The following is a 15837-nucleotide window of genomic DNA, read 5'->3' on the forward strand; positions in this document are numbered from 1 at the left end:
AACCTCTTTGCAAAGATAGTTTAAGAATATTCTGATTTGTGCAGTGTTAGCCATTTTATGTATAAACGGGAAGATTTTGTATATTTTTTTTCAGTATTAGCATTATTTTGCAGTAAAAAATCCTCTTATTCAAAAATAATACCTTGTCTGTCAATGGATCAAATACTAATTATCATGCAGTTTTAGATTCATTTGGGTTAGTTCTTTTCATACCAAAGAGTATGAAATTATTTCCTCACCTATAAAAAAGTTAAAAAATGTTTCCCTCCTCCTTGACAGATAAAGATCCATATATGTAACTGTTTTTATTCCACCGTATTTCCACCTGTGACCTAGCTCAGCCATCTACGTTCTTTTGTGATTTCAGACTTCTACAAACTATTTTAGCTAGATTTAATATATTGTTCTCTTTTTTCCTCTGGACCATATCCATATGCTAAATTTAAACTCTGGTCACCTAAGATGCAATCTATTTTAATGTTTTCTCTGAAGGTTTCTTAAAGGTTTATGTTGTAGTGTTATATCGTCATTGAAGTTAAGTTGGTTTTTTGTTAAATGTACCTTCAGTAATGGCTACAAATGATTATCTGCTTCGCTGGTGTGAAAACTCTTTAAAGTATGCTTATAGAGGTTAAATTTTTTAAGAATCACTTTGAAAACTTCAAACTTCATCAAAGCATTTTATCAGTTCACTTTTGTGTTCCTGAGGGACTGGACTATTTTCTCAGCTTCTAAAGACAGATGGTATTCTGTAAATTCTGTTTCTAAAATCAGTTTTTTAAATGTAGATTAGCAGATATTTGTGAACCAGATCCAAAGTATAGATATATAGTCTAAAGCAAGTCATGAACATGGGATGTTTCAGCATTATTTTCTTATTTTAATGCAGTGGTTTCAACATACACACACCAACAAAAAATCATTAATAACTCAATTCAAACTTTATTCCAGCATCCAGTCATTAGTTTAGTTATCATTAATCAATTTTTCCCCACTTCATGTCATCTTAGGATTGTGAATGAAGTAAATATTTTTAGAAAACTTTCTTTTTTCCTTTAAAGAAAGCAAAGTGGTATATAATTTAGACATTTTCCTACCCTTTCCCTGTGACATTTAATGACAATGTGGAAGCTTTAACCTGTTTACAGCATAAATACTATATTAAGTACCATCTTATCCTCCATTTCTTTTTGAGTGCTTCTTTTTGAGTTCTACTGCTCATGAATCTAATTTTTTCTGTGAGGTAAACTTTCTTCATGATTTAGCTGTTCCCAAATCCCCAAATTTTCTCCTTTCCTACTCTTTCTCCCCTCCTCATTTTTCCCAGACTTAATGAAAACAGCATTTGGAAACATGACATTCTGTGTATTTATCAAGTGTATTTGTGTTCCTTCATCAGTAAAAAGCTTCCCTAAGATAGGAACCTTCCTAATAGGGCCAAATACAATTAGTTGCCTTTTTTTAAAACTCACCATGGCAATTTGAGGGGAAAAAAAAATCCTGTAGTCTGAAACCTACACCTTTAAACAAAATTAATTTAAATAAAAGGAGACAATAGAAATGGTCTTATCTGTTCTCTATATTAAATGCTTTAAGGACTATCCAAATTACTGTTTTTTTAATAAGCTTTATTTTTTTATTTATTTGACTGTGCCGGGTCTTAGTTGCACACGGACACAGATCCTTAGTTGTGGCACGCAAGATCCTTAGTCGCGGCACACGGGATCTTTTAGTTGTGGCATGCGGGCTCTTAATTGTGGAAGAGACCACATGCCAGATCTACTTCCCTGACCAGGGATCTAACCTGGGCCCCCTGCATTGGGAGCATGGAGTCTTAACCGCTGGACCACCAGGGAAGTCCCAGACTACTATTTTAAAAAGACTGATTTTCCTTTTTTATTCCGATCTAAGTAAATTTTTTTCCTGAATTCAAGACAAGATGCACACAGAAAGCAACTTAATTCTTTCATCCCTGTGCCTTTAAACAAGCTCTGATAGATTTTCTTTTTTCGAGTGACTCATGGGTTTTCCAGTCTTCTGAGGTATTAATAGTCTTCTTTTTCAATATCAAAAATCTAGTCCAATTTAATATCAAGGTTTCAGTCTCTCAACCAGTTTAAAGCTTCTCCTCTCACCACCTCAGATCTGCTTCAAACTGGGAAATCTATAGTTTGGAAGGGGCGCATACTGGAGTTTGACTCTTGTCCCTGCTTCCTTCTGTGGGTTTTTAGTGATTTCTCATTGCTAGGGCTTTCCTACCTGCTGTTCCCTTGAAGTGAGAGATGTGTTCTATTGTGGGTTACCTGTAACTCATTTTCTGAACATAAGTCCCTTTTGGCTCCTCTCTGATTGGCATCACCCCACTCCCACTAGGCTGTCCTCTTTGGCCCAGATCCCTTTCTAGACAATAGAGTCTTGCTCTCTTTCACGTGTCTTTCTCATTGGTCTTAAGGTAAGCACATGCAACCCCTTGCCCTGTAAGCTTAGAAGTGCAGTCATTCCCCCTGCATCTTTGCTGCTCAACTATATAGATGCATCTCCAGCTCAACTCTATGTCCCTCAAAACTCCTAGAGGACAAGTTCTCTGAGTACTCTTCAGAAGCCTCTCCAACCAGTCTCAGTGTCCCTGAAACTTCTAGGGGACAAAAACTTTGAATACTTTTCAGAAAGACTCTCTTATATAGGGACTTCCTCTATAGTACCTCTGTTAAAGAAATCCTCTCCAATCTCACCTTTCCTCATTCTTCAGGCTTCTTTCTCCTTTGATGAATTACCAGACCAATCTTTGTGTGTGTGAGGCTTTGAAGAAAATATTTTCTGAAGTATTTTATCAGTGTATATCTTTTAAAAATGAAATTTTAGACTGTTTATGAGAGGTAAATGTCACCTACCCAATAGTCCTTTACTGTGAAAATGTCATATACCCAATCATCGTGACTCAGATCATCATCTTTTTTCTTAGTTCTTCCACTTTTTCAGATACTTTCCACTATTTCCTCAAGACGCCAGGACATCATCTTTCTGATTTTACCTCCCTCCCCCTTTTTAAGCTATTATTTGGCATTTTAATGGATACTTTTCAAAAACATTAGAGCCCTCTATTATAATTTCTCAACTTTCTCTGGATCCACTGTGTTGTTTCATCTCAATTTTTTTTTTCCTTCTGACTAGAAATAACTGGAGGAATTCATGGACTTAGGTTCACTACAAATTTTATGGCTCCTAAGTTAAACCAAGCCTCATTGCTGTCTTTTATGAGCTCTTGGATCAGATTTCTTAGAGCAGTTACTTCAGATTTTTGCCACATACCTCAAGTCTCAGTTGTATTTACAGCACCCTCGTTTTTTCTAGATGACTGTCTTCACTGAGAAAAAAGGGGCTATACCCTTATCTTATCTCCTCCCAACCTTAGAAATAGTCCTTGTTACTTTTCCTACTTCAACCTTTGTTACTTTCAAAATACCTCCATCTCGTTTCTTTTCTCAGAAGAAAAAAAAAAATGTCACTTACTTTTGTTTTTTATCTCCAAAATCTTTCTCTTCAGAATCTAAGTTTCTATTCTCATTAAGCCCTCCTACAGAGTTTTCCAAATCATCCTTTTTGCAAGGTCACTTTTTGCATGTCCTTCCAGGTTAGAAAACTCAAAGAAGGAGCTCTTCATTGTCCACTACTGTAAGACAGACATCACAGTTTTATCCCTGACTTTCAAGGCCATCTATAATCTGGACCCATGCTAATATTCCAGACAGGTCTTCCTCTGTCTCTCTCTCTCCCTGCCTCCCTCCTTCCTTTCCTCTCCCTTTTACAGATATCATCAGGGTGTCATGCTTGTTTGTTTGTTTAATTGAATGTTCAGCTTAAAACCTAGTTTTCCCAGCAATCCGTAGGACTACACTAAAATTCTTTTGCATTTTGCTAGACTGTTCATTTGACATTTGGTAGATGTTTCTTTGTATTGTTATTCATCTTTTTATGTCTAGGCTCTTTTTACCAACTGCAAACTCTTATGGCAGAAGAATATTTTTCATAATTCCTTGAAGACAAGGAACCTGAATGTTGCACGTAATTTTTTTCCGAGATAGATTTAAAATTGCTCCTGGTAGTTCTTCACTGCTAGCCTGTTTCCTATTTGTTGTGATTGAAATTATTTTTTAAACTTTCATTTCGCTGAATGGCAGTAGAAGTGGTATAGCTTCTAGTTTTTGCCTTAGATGCCCAAGGCTGTTTGGTGAACAACAGATGGATGTCTGAAACATAAATTTCTGCCAGCCATGACCCAAATATGCAGAAAAGACCTACAATAAGAGACATAAGAGAATATCTATTCAGCAAGTTTAAAATAATATCCTTTCTTAGAATTGTTTCTGTCTAGATCAGTCAGAATTTCTGACTGTACCTACCAAAACTACCTATTGATTATAGTAAATTTCCTTGGAATAGAGATATAGTTTTAAATTAAAAGGAAACTGTCTCCTCCAGAATGAAGAACACTGGGGTTGTCTAAGAGTTTAAAACTAATCTGAAAGAAAATGTCTATTTCATATTTTGTACACAACATTTGATAAGAAACATAATATTTGATAAGAAACAGTAACTTTTATTTATACAGATATTTTCTTTGTCTTGATGGACCTACCAATATAATCTGCAATAGGAACCTCATTTTACTGAAAGAAATCTGTGTAGTATTCAAAAGGTATGCCACATACTCTGCTAGGTGCTTGAGATGTACTAAAATAATTAGACATGAATCTGACCCTTAAAAAATTATGTTCTATAGGATAGATAAGGCATGTATGGATATAATTATAGGATTTAAAGTATTAATACAAGATTTAAAGTGTTAAATGCCATTAGAAGGTACAAATAAACTACTGGGAATTAGAAGGCTAGAAACATTGCTTTCAGATCCAAGAATCAAAAAGATTGTGGATAATGTGACATCTGAATGGAATTATGAAAATTAGGTTGGATTTGATAGGAATGTAAGTCAGGATAGGCTAGGTTAAGCAGCACACACAAAAAAATCCCAGATTTTCTGTGAACTAACACAAGTTGATTTCTCACACAAGTAACATGTCAATACAGGTTGACAGAGCAACTCTGTACATCATAGTCACTTGAGGACCAAAGCTGATGGCAGTTTTATTTCAACATCTGTGGTCCAAGGCACTGTAGCAGGAAATATGGCAAATTATATAATGGCTTCTAAAATCATATCTGGAAATTGACACATTTAACTCCATACAAATTATATAGTTATACCTAATGTTAAGAGGCCAGGAAAGTATAATGCTACCATGTGCTACCGTATTTCAAAGGCCTTTCCGGTGTTTGAAGCAGCATAGGGGGAATCCTTGGAGAGAAGGAGTGTGTGTACAATTTGTATTGGGGAAATGGCATAATAATTTGAAAAGCAGTAATTATACTAATAATAAATGCTAAGATGTTTAATTTTTTTCTTTCTGTTTTTTTTAATAGACTTTTTTGGAGCAGTTTTAGGTTTACAGAAAAATTGAGTGGAAAGTACAGAGTTCCCCATATGCCCCCTCATTCCTGCGCCCACCCCTGTAATGTATGAAGCTGTAGTAATAGTTTCCCCTGTTATTAACATCTTGCGTTAGTGTGGTACATTTGTTACAATTAATGAGACAATTAATACGTTATTACTAACTAATGTCCACAGTTTACATTAGGATGCACTCTTTATGTTGTATATTCTGTGGGTTTTGAAAAATGTGCGACAGCATATATATACCATTACAGTATCATAGAGGATAGTTTCACTGCCTAAAAATCCCTCGTGTTCCACCTATTTGCCCCTCCTTCCCTCCCCCCTAAACTCCTGGCAGTCACAGATCTTTTTACTGTCTCCATACTTTTGCCTTTTCCAGAATGTCATATAGTTGGAATTACATAGTACATAGACTTTTCACATTGGCTTCTTTTACTTAGTAATACACATTTTTCTCCATGTTTTTTCATGGCTTGATAGCTCATTTCTTTCTTTCTTTCATTTTTTTTTTTCCTTTACGTTTTAGGTTCACAGCAAAATTGAGTGGACCATACAGAGAGTTTCCATGTATCACCTGTTCCCACAGATGCACAGCCAACCTCCCCCACTTGTGACATCCCGCACCTCAGTGTTACATTTGTTACCATTGAGGAACCTCCACTATATATGTGCCACATCTTCTTTATCCCTTCATCCATTGATAGACATTTAGGTTGCTTTTGTTTCAGAAGTTTTTAATTTTAATGAAGTTCAACTTAATTTTTTTTCTCTCATGGGTGGTTATTTTGTTGTATCTAAAAAGTCATGGTCAAATCCATGGTCAGCTAGATCTTCTCTTGTTTCTTCTAGGAACTTTATATAGTTTTGCATTTTACATTTAGGTTTCTGAACCATTTTGAGTTAATTTTTGTGAAAAGTATAAGATCAGTATGTAGACTCTTTTTTTTTTCTTTTTTTCACATGGATGTCCAAGTGTACTAATGCCAATTTTTCTTTTTTTTTTTCTTAACATCTTTATTGGAGTATAATTGCTTTACAGTGGTGTGTTAGTTTCTGCTGTATAACAAAGTGAATCAGCTATACATATACATACAATTTTTAATATTCAAAAGTCAATTACTTTTTTATATCCAGCAATGAACAATTGGAATTTGAAATTAAAAACACAATACCAATTTCCTTAGCACCAAAAAAAAAATCATATACTTATATATGTCTAACAAAATATGTACAAGATCCATATGAGGAAAACTACAAAGAAATAAATCAATATCAAATGGGGAAAGAAATCAAAATCAAATGGAGAAATATTCCATGTACATAGATAGAAAGACTTTACTTGATACTCTCAAGATGACAGTTCTTCCCAACTTCAACGATAGATTCAGTGCAAACCCAGTCAGATTCCTAGCAAGTTATTTTGTTGATATTGACAAACAGATCTAAAGTTTATATGGAAAGATGTAAGTCCTTGAATAGCTAAGACAGTATTGAAGGAGAAGAACAAAGTTGGAGGACTGAAACTATCTGATTTCAAGACTTACTATAAAGCTACAGTAACCAAGGCAGTGTGGTATAGGCAAAAGAACAGACATAGATCAGTGGAACAGAATAGACAGCCCAGAAACAGACCCATGTATATGTAATAACCCAATCTTTGGCAAAGGAGTAAAGGCAATTCAATGGAGAAAATGTAGTCTTTTCAGCTAATATGTTTTTAATGCAAAGCAAGTGGTTGGGAGGGTAGATGGAGACCATATCATAAAGGGTTACAAATATTATACCATGAATTTGTAACCACCGAAGTTCTGTTTGCCCTTTAGAGGATGTTAGGGGTCAGGAGAGGAGACATTATTTAGACCAGTGATTCACAAGCTTTTTCAGTCACAGATTTATTTTATATAGTTTGCTACATATAACCTAAAGATTTTACAGAATAAAAAGCATGCTGATAATTTTTGTTCTTTTCTTTTTACATTAAAAAATGCTGATCAGTCTCCACTAAATTGATTTTACTACCACTTGTAGCATTAAATAATTTGAAAAATATCTGGTCAAAGTGCTTTATTTTATAGTTAAGAGAAGTAAGACTCACAGAAGTAACCTCTTGTTAATCTCAGGTTTACACAGCTAGTTAATGGCAGAGCAATGACTAGGTTAGTGTCAGTTAGTGCTCTTTTTACAGTCATTTATTAATCTATCACTGAGCACTTCAGAAATTATTTTATATTGTCACTAAATCTGTTCAGTAATTAAAAACAAGTTTAGTGCTAAACTATAGATGTCTAAAATCATTTTGCAAATCATGAGTAAACTCAAACTATGGAAGGGTACACAGTGATTGATTAGGTAGAGCAACACATAGTCCTCTGAGTAAACTTTGTCAAAGACTGAACGCATTCTTGTGTTATATGAGTACTTGCACATAAAGGTGCTGGTTTGTCTGTTGTCACTGGAATCCACCTCTGTCTTCACCTGACATACTCTTCTAAGTCTCTGAACTTGATTTTATTCCTTCCCTCATCAGTGTCCTTCATTACTACTTCTGGTACAAACAGTTTCCTGAAAAATTTGTCTCTTAGATGTACTTGGTGTCCCTGTACTCTTAGTCACATAGTCTGCTTTAAGAATAGACTTGGAATCAAATTGTCTAGGTAACTGTGTAAATTGGGCAAGTGACTTAATGTCTCTGTACCTCATTTGCTCACTTTAAAATGGAGACAGCAATAAATAATACCTACTCGTTAGGGCTTTTTTTTTTTTTTTTTTTTGGCTCTTTTATCAGTGGTTAGGGTCTAGTAACAATGACAATGAACCTAACTAATACCTAATTCAGTTTTGTATTTAGTTGCACAGGAAAAAGAAATGAAATAGTTTTCACTAAGATAAAGATGAAATATACATTTATGTCTAGTATTTCTGAAACACTGAGAATAGCACATCCATTGTGTTTTTTTTTTTTTCTTTATCTGAGGACCATTTAAAATTATTTTAATAGAATGTTGGCTTTAACTATATTTCTTCAGTATTCTATAAAATTTAATTTTAATCAAGTATTAATTTTTTGTACATTTTTCACAGTATAGAAACATCTTTTTTTCCTTTGAAACTCCAACTTTGTTAAGGAGCAACAATTTCCTGCATTGGTAATGTTAAGTGTAACTTTAGCTTTCAATTCATTGCTGCAGTTATGTTTCCAGAGCCTGCTGTAAGAGATAAACCCATTGCAAATGAAGACAGTATTCATTTCCTTCCACCTCAGGCCACACTGAATTGATTGAGGTAATAAAATGACAGCACCTTGTAATATACTGAAGGCTCTTTAATTCAAAAACCAGTTCTAGCCTGATTCAGAGCTTGTTTAAAGCTAATTTATAGCTTGCATAATTTTCAGCAGGCCAAGGTAAAGGATGATATATGAAAACTGATAAAGAATTAACTTATGACACATTCAGACCTGTCTTGTTAAAGTCAACGGGTATTAAAAAAACAGAGGTGGGGGGATGGTGGAAAAAATAATTGGTAATCTTTTGCTTCACATAAGTAACATTGTTGACAACAGTTTAAATTGCCCACCGTCTTATTTCAAACCTAGCTTCTTGTCCTTTCTTTGTAAAATCAGTTCTATTTGCATTTCTTATATTGTAAAGTCCTTCATTTTTCATGACATATTAAGGCCAGTGTGAGGCTGAGTACAGTTAGCAGCTGTTGTGACTTCCATAGCGTCAAATATATTGTATGCTGCATTGGCAATGCTGCTGCTAAATAGTTCTCTGTCGGTATTTTAATTACAAATAATCTTTTTCAAGGTGCAAGCTGGAAGGAGTGAGGGCTCTTCATTTTTATTTGGGCTGAAAATTCAGGATTAGTCCTTTTGCCTGTGTGGGCTGTTTTTGCTCTCTTTATTCCAGCATATTTCTTCACTTTTGACCCACAAATAATACAACTACGATAGTAAAGTATTCTGTACTATGTATGAAGCCAGATTCTCAGAAATTTCATGTCAGCATTCACAAGTGAAACACGGATTACATTTTCCTTTTTAATGTTTAAATCTTTTGCATAGTTATTTTTTCCTTAAAGAACAAGACAACAGTGGAGGATGGGCATAGCTTTTGCCATATTCCATTATTATAGGATCCTAGAAAGTGTTGAAAACTTTCAGAAATGCGTTTACCACTAGTAACCATGTGAATCACACTGTATATTGGAAATATTTTATATATCAAAGCTAAAAAAGTCAATGAATAGATATATAAATATTAGGTTAGATATATGAGACTGAGAAATTTTTTGTTTCTTCAGTGTAACTTGTCTATTTAGGTATTAACATGAAAAGATTTTGTTTAGTCTAATTATGTCTATGGTAAGTGGTCATAATTTTAATTACTTTTATGAAAGTTATAAGCATACGTGCTTATTATAGAATAATATATAAAGATGAAAATAAAAATCACTCAGGGAATAACCACTACTAATATTTTGTTATTTTTACAACTTGAAGATTTCTATATTTTAGATACAAGCTCCATTTTCATTTGGTTCACTGTCACTAAAACGTTAACTCCTTGACTTGAGCCATAAAATATAAAAACTTTCTTTTCAAAAAGTGTACTCCTTTTTAAGTGAATTTGGAGCCCATGTGTAACAAGTGATTTCGGAGCCCTAGTAATCCAAACAGAAAAATACGGTTGTAGTATTTTTCCTGCTTTTATAGCTTGGGGAGAATGTTGTTTTTAGAACAAATATTTTATTTTTCCCACATATGAGTTTGAAAAATCTAATGAAGCCAAAGGCTTGAAGATATTACAAAAAATTCAGGGAGCAGGAATATCTGTGAGAAAGTATTATTGTTGCTTTTATATTCAAAATATTTATATATAAGAAAAATTTTTACAGCAAAAATTTTTTTTAGATAGGTTCTTTTAGCCTCACTGGAATTAACAATAGAAAGCCATTAGTTTTGAGTTAATTTAAAGCAAATTTTGTCCCTGGCAAAGAATTGATTTATTTCATTTTTTTTATACATCTTTATTGGAGTATAATTGCTTCATAATGCTGTGTTAGTTTCTGTTGTACAACAAACTGAATCAGCCATATGCATACATATATCCCCATATCCCCTACCTCTTGAGCCTCCCTCCCACCCTCCCTATCCCACCCCTCTAGGTCATTGCAAAGCACCAAGCTGATCTCACTGTGCTATGTGTCTGCTTCCCACTAGCTATCTATTTTACATTTCGTAGTGTGTATCTATCGATGCTACTCTCACTTTGCCCCAGCTTCCCCTTCCCCATACCCCTGTGTCCTCAACTCCTTTCTCTATGTCTATGTCTTTATTCCTGCCCTGCCACTGCGTTCATCAGTACCATATATTTTAGATTCCATATGTATCCTTTAGCATATGGTATTTGTTTTTCTCTTTCTGACTTACTTCACTCTGTATGACAGACTCCAGGTCCATCAACCTCACTACAAATAATTCAATTTCATATTTTTATGGCTGAGTAATATTCCATTGTATATATGTGCCACATTTCTTAATCCATTCATCTTTTGATGCACAATTAGGTTGCTTCCCCGTCCTGGCTATTGCACGTAGTGCTGCAGTGAATATTGTGGTACATGTCTCTTTTTGAATTATGGTTTTCTCAGGGTATATGCCCAGTAGTGGGATTACTGGGTCATATGGTAGTTCTATTTTTAGTTTTTTAAGGAATCTCCATACTGTTTTCCATAGTGGCTGTATCAATTTACATTCCCACCAACAGTGCAGGAGGATTGCCTTTTCACCACACCCTTTCCAGCATTTATTGTTTCTAGATTTTTTGATAATGGACATTCTGACTGCTCTGAAGTGATACCTCATTGTACTTGATTTGCATTTCTCTGATAATTAAAATGATGTTGAGCATCTTTTCATGTGCCTCTTGGCCATCTGTGTGTCTTCCTTGGTGAAATGTCTGTTTAGGTCTTCCACCCATTTTTTAATTAGGTTGTTTGTTTTTTGATATTGAGCTCCATGAGCTGTTTGCATATTTTGGAGATTAATCCTTTGTCAGTTGTTTCATTTGCAAATATTTACTCCCATTCTGAGGGTTATCTCTTTGTCTTGTTTATGGTTTCCTTTGCTGTGCAAAAGATTTTAAGTTTCATTAGGTCCCATTTGTTTATTTTTGTTTTTATTTTCGTTACTCTAGGAGGTGGATCAAAAAAGATCTTGCTGTGGTTTATGTCAAAGAGTGTTTTTCCTATGTTTTCCTCTAAAAGTTTTATAGTGTCTGGTCTTACATTTAGGTCTTTAATCCATTTGGAGTTTATTTTTGCGTATGGTATCAGGTAGTGTTCTAATTTCATTCTTTACATGTAACTGTCTAGCTTCCCAGCACCACTTATTGAAGAGGCTGTCTTTTCCATTGTATGTTCTTGCCTCCTTTGTCATAAATTATGTGACCATATGTGCATGGGTTTATCTATGGGCTTTCTATCCTGTTCCATTGATCTATGTTTCTGTTTTTGTGCCAGGGCCATACTGTCTGGATTACTGTAGCTTTGTAGTATAGTTTGAAGTCAGGGAGCCTGATTCCTCTAGCTCCATTTTTCTTTCGCAAGATGGCTTTGGCTATTCAGGGTCTTTTGTGTTTCCATACAAATTGTAAACTTTTTTCTAATTCTGTGAAGAATGCCATTGGTAATTTGATAGGGATTGCATGGAATCTGTAGATTGCTTTGGGTAGTATAGTCATTTTCACAATATTGATTCTTCCAATCCAAGAACATGGTATACTCTCCATCTGTTTATGTCATCTTTGATTTCCTTTATCAGTGTTTTATAGTTATCTGGGTACAGGTCTTTCACCTCCTTAGTTAGGTTTATTCCTAGGTATTTCATTCTTTTTGTTGCAGTGGTAAATGGGATTGTTTAATTTCTCTTTCTGATTTTTCGTTGTTAGTATATAGGAATGCCAGAGATTTCTGTGCATTAACTTCGTATCCTGCAACCTTACCAAATTCATTCATTAGTTCTAGTAGTTTTCTGGTGGCATCTTTAGGATTTTCTATGTATAGTATTATGTCATCTTCAGACAGTCACAGTTTTATTTCTTTTCCAATTTGTATTCCTTTTATTTCTTTTTTTTCTCTGTTTGCCATGGCTAGGACTTCCAAAACTATGTTGGATAAGAGTGGCAAGAGTGGACATCCTTGTCTTGTTCCTGATCTTAGTGGAAATGTTTTTTACCATTGAGTGTGATGTTTGCTGCAGGTTTGTCATATATGGCCTTTATTATGTTGAGGTAGGTTCCCTCTGTGCCCATTTTCTGGAGAGTTTTTATCATAAATGGGTGTTGAATTTTGTCAAAAACTTTTTCTGCATCTATTGAGATGATCATATGGTTTTTATTCTGTAATTTGTTAATGTGTATCACATTGATTGATTTGCATATATTGAAGAATCCTTGCATTCCTGGGATAAATCTCACTTGATCATGGTGTGTGATCCTTTTAATATGTTGTTGGATTTTGTTAGCTAGTATTTTATTCAGGAATTTTGCATCTATGTTCATCAGTGATATTGGTCTATAATTTTCTTTTTTTGTGATATATTTTTCTGGTTTTGGCATCAGGGTGATGGTGGCTTCATAGAACAAATTTGGAGTGTTCCTCCCTCTGCAATTTTTGGAAGAGTTTGAGAAGGATCAGTGTTAGCTTTTCTCTAAATGTTTGATAGAATTCACCTGTGAAGCCATCTGGTCCTGGACTTTTGTTTGTTGGAAGATTTTTAATTACAGTTTCAATTTTGTTACTTGTGATAGGTCTGTTTATATTTTCTAATTCTCCCTGGTTCAGTCTTGGAAAATTGTACCTTTCCAAGAATTTGTCCATTTCTTCGTGCTTGTCCATTTTATTGGCATATAGTTGTTTGTAGTCGTCTCTTATAATCCTTTGTATTTCTGTGGTGTCAGTTGTGATTTCTACTTTTTCATTTCTAATTTTATTGATTTGCGTCCTCTCCCTTTTATTCTTGATGAGACTGGCTAAAGGTTTATCAATTTTGTTTATCTTCTCAAAGAACCAGCTTTTAGTTTTATTGATCTTTGCTATTGTTTTCTTCATTTCTGTTTCATTTATTTCTGCCCTGATATTTATGATTTCTTTCCTTGTACTGACTTTGGGTTTTCTTTGTTCTTCTTTCTCTAGTTACTTTAGGTGTAAGGTTAGATTGTTTATTTGATATTTTTCTTGTTTCTTGGGGTGAGTTTGAATTGCTATAAACTTCCCTCTTTGAATTGCTTTTGCTCTGTCCCATAGGTTTTGAGTCATCATATTTTCATTGTCATTCATTTCTAAGTATTTTTTAGTTTTGAGTAATTTAAAGCAAAATTTGTCCCTAGCAAAGAATTCATTTGTTTTAAATTAACAGATTTATTAATGAGTCATACTAAAAGAAAATGTTTAAGTAATTTGTGTTGTTACTGTTATTAAAAATTGAGTATTTACCCATATTTAACCTTTTAGTCACTGTATTTATTTCAATGTATACTCACTTATTTCTTCTGATATTGAGGTATTTAATAATGATTTAGTATTATTTTCATTGTATAGGAAGATTAATTTTTTAAGCTCTGCTCTCTATTTGAGTAACTTTACATATTGATCTGGGGAGAACATGATCAAGTTAGCCTAATGAAGTTAACTAATTGTCACCCTCTTATGAACTCCATATTGAGAGGAAATTAAAGACAGAGAGAAATCATCAGGCTTTGGTTTGAAATCAAATTTAAAGTATTTTACAAAGTTGTAGTAAATTTAAATGAAGAATGTATCTATTTTAAACTAACCCTAAATGTAGGTAATTTAAAATGTTAAAACTCAAATGTCTGGAGCATGCCAGGCATTTAGCTTTGTTTCCAAAAGAAATGAAAAATAAATTACAAAAAATGAAATATATGACAAGTAATTTTTTGAACCTTTTAAGGTACAAAAAGTATAGTAAATCAAAACAGAATTGATGAGAGTTGAGTAATATTTTCCATAGGATATGACTTAATGTACTATTCCTAATAATGTACTAATGCATCATTGTCATCATCAAGTCCACACATTGACTTCTAGATTCCTGTCTTTGTGTGGGGATAACCTGGCTTATGAGGACCCTACACACATTCATATACATGATTATACACATACATCAACCTTCTCATACCCCTGTACACACCTCCACATACATTCCTACAGATGTTCCTATGTACAGCTCTACACATAGCCCTTCACACACCCGCTACTCTTTACAAGACTCTATCATGCGCACACCCTGTACATATATGTACACACTCTACACTAAAACAAAACTTACTTTGTTATCCTTACTAGGTGTGATGTACCTGATTTTATTCTTTTTAATTAAATTTCACTTTTAAAACAACTCACTAAACTCACTAGACCCACATTTCATCTAGACTAGAGCTGTTACAGTAGATCCTGACATATACAGGCCTATATTTTTGCTAGGTGTCTATGTATATGAATACAGATAGAGAAGAAAATACAATCTAGGAGGAAGTAATATTTTGCTTACATTCTTAATTTTGTGTAGATATTTTTGAAGCTTTTATGTTGTGATCTTTCATTGTTCAGCAAGGATGAGCTATAGATTTGTAAATTTCCTTTTTTTTTTTTTTTTTTTACCATGCAGTGGACAAACTACAAGAATATTCTACGTAGAAGTATTTAAAGAAACTAAGAGTTCAAGCAAAGAGGTTTAAATTATACGATTTGAAAGCAGTTCATTTAATAGGATTGATATTTGTACTTTATGATAAAATGAAAGGCTTTGTGCTGGTAAAGTGGCAGTACACTGCAGATTTTGGCATTATCTGAAATTGTTCCCAAGTACTTACTGACACTGAGAAATGTTCAATTCCTGGGAAACATCTCTTGTATACAGTCAGTCTTCTCATATAAATGTCAAGAAGCCAATATTGTTTTATGTTTATTATCTGTGAGTTAAACCTCTTTTTTTATATGTCAGTTTTTATAAAATTGAACTTAAGTAAAACATGCCTGTGGAACATCAGGTTTATAATCAGGTAGACCTGGATTTGAATATCTGCTCCTCCACTTAGTAGCTTTGCCACTCTGGGGCAAATTCCTTAAGGCTTCTGAGTTTGTATTTCCTCATCAGTAAAGTAAAGGTAATATTGTGTAGGCAAGTTCTGAACATCAGAGAATAGCATATGTAGAATGCCTAGCATAATTGCTGGCCCATTAAATTATCTATAAATTGTAACACATACCATCGTGATTATTATTATTATAATTAT

General features: G+C 33.9%; 1 protein-coding gene across 5 annotated transcripts in view; it reads left to right on the forward strand.

The window, feature by feature from the left end:
* Positions 1 to 15837, forward strand: part of PHF14 (PHD finger protein 14) — a 198273-nt gene that overhangs the window by 145222 nt on the left and 37214 nt on the right. Inside the window, exon 19 of one of the 5 annotated variants that reach the window (XM_027102544.1) lies at positions 6042 to 6592. The exons of 2 other annotated variants lie outside the window; for them this stretch is intronic. In XM_027102544.1, the coding sequence (XP_026958345.1) occupies positions 6042 to 6227 (186 nt within the window). In that variant the 3' untranslated portion in view covers positions 6228 to 6592. Of the gene's footprint in view, positions 1 to 6041; positions 6595 to 15837 lie in introns of those variants that run through there. 2 more of the 5 variants (XM_027102540.1, XM_027102541.1) reach the window with 2 other exon arrangements.

This window comes from Aethalodelphis obliquidens, unplaced genomic scaffold (genome assembly GCF_003676395.1).
Source record: "Aethalodelphis obliquidens isolate GAN/ISIS:26980383/991018 unplaced genomic scaffold, ASM367639v1 scaffold5, whole genome shotgun sequence".
NCBI classification, from domain to species: domain Eukaryota; kingdom Metazoa; phylum Chordata; class Mammalia; order Artiodactyla; family Delphinidae; genus Aethalodelphis; species Aethalodelphis obliquidens.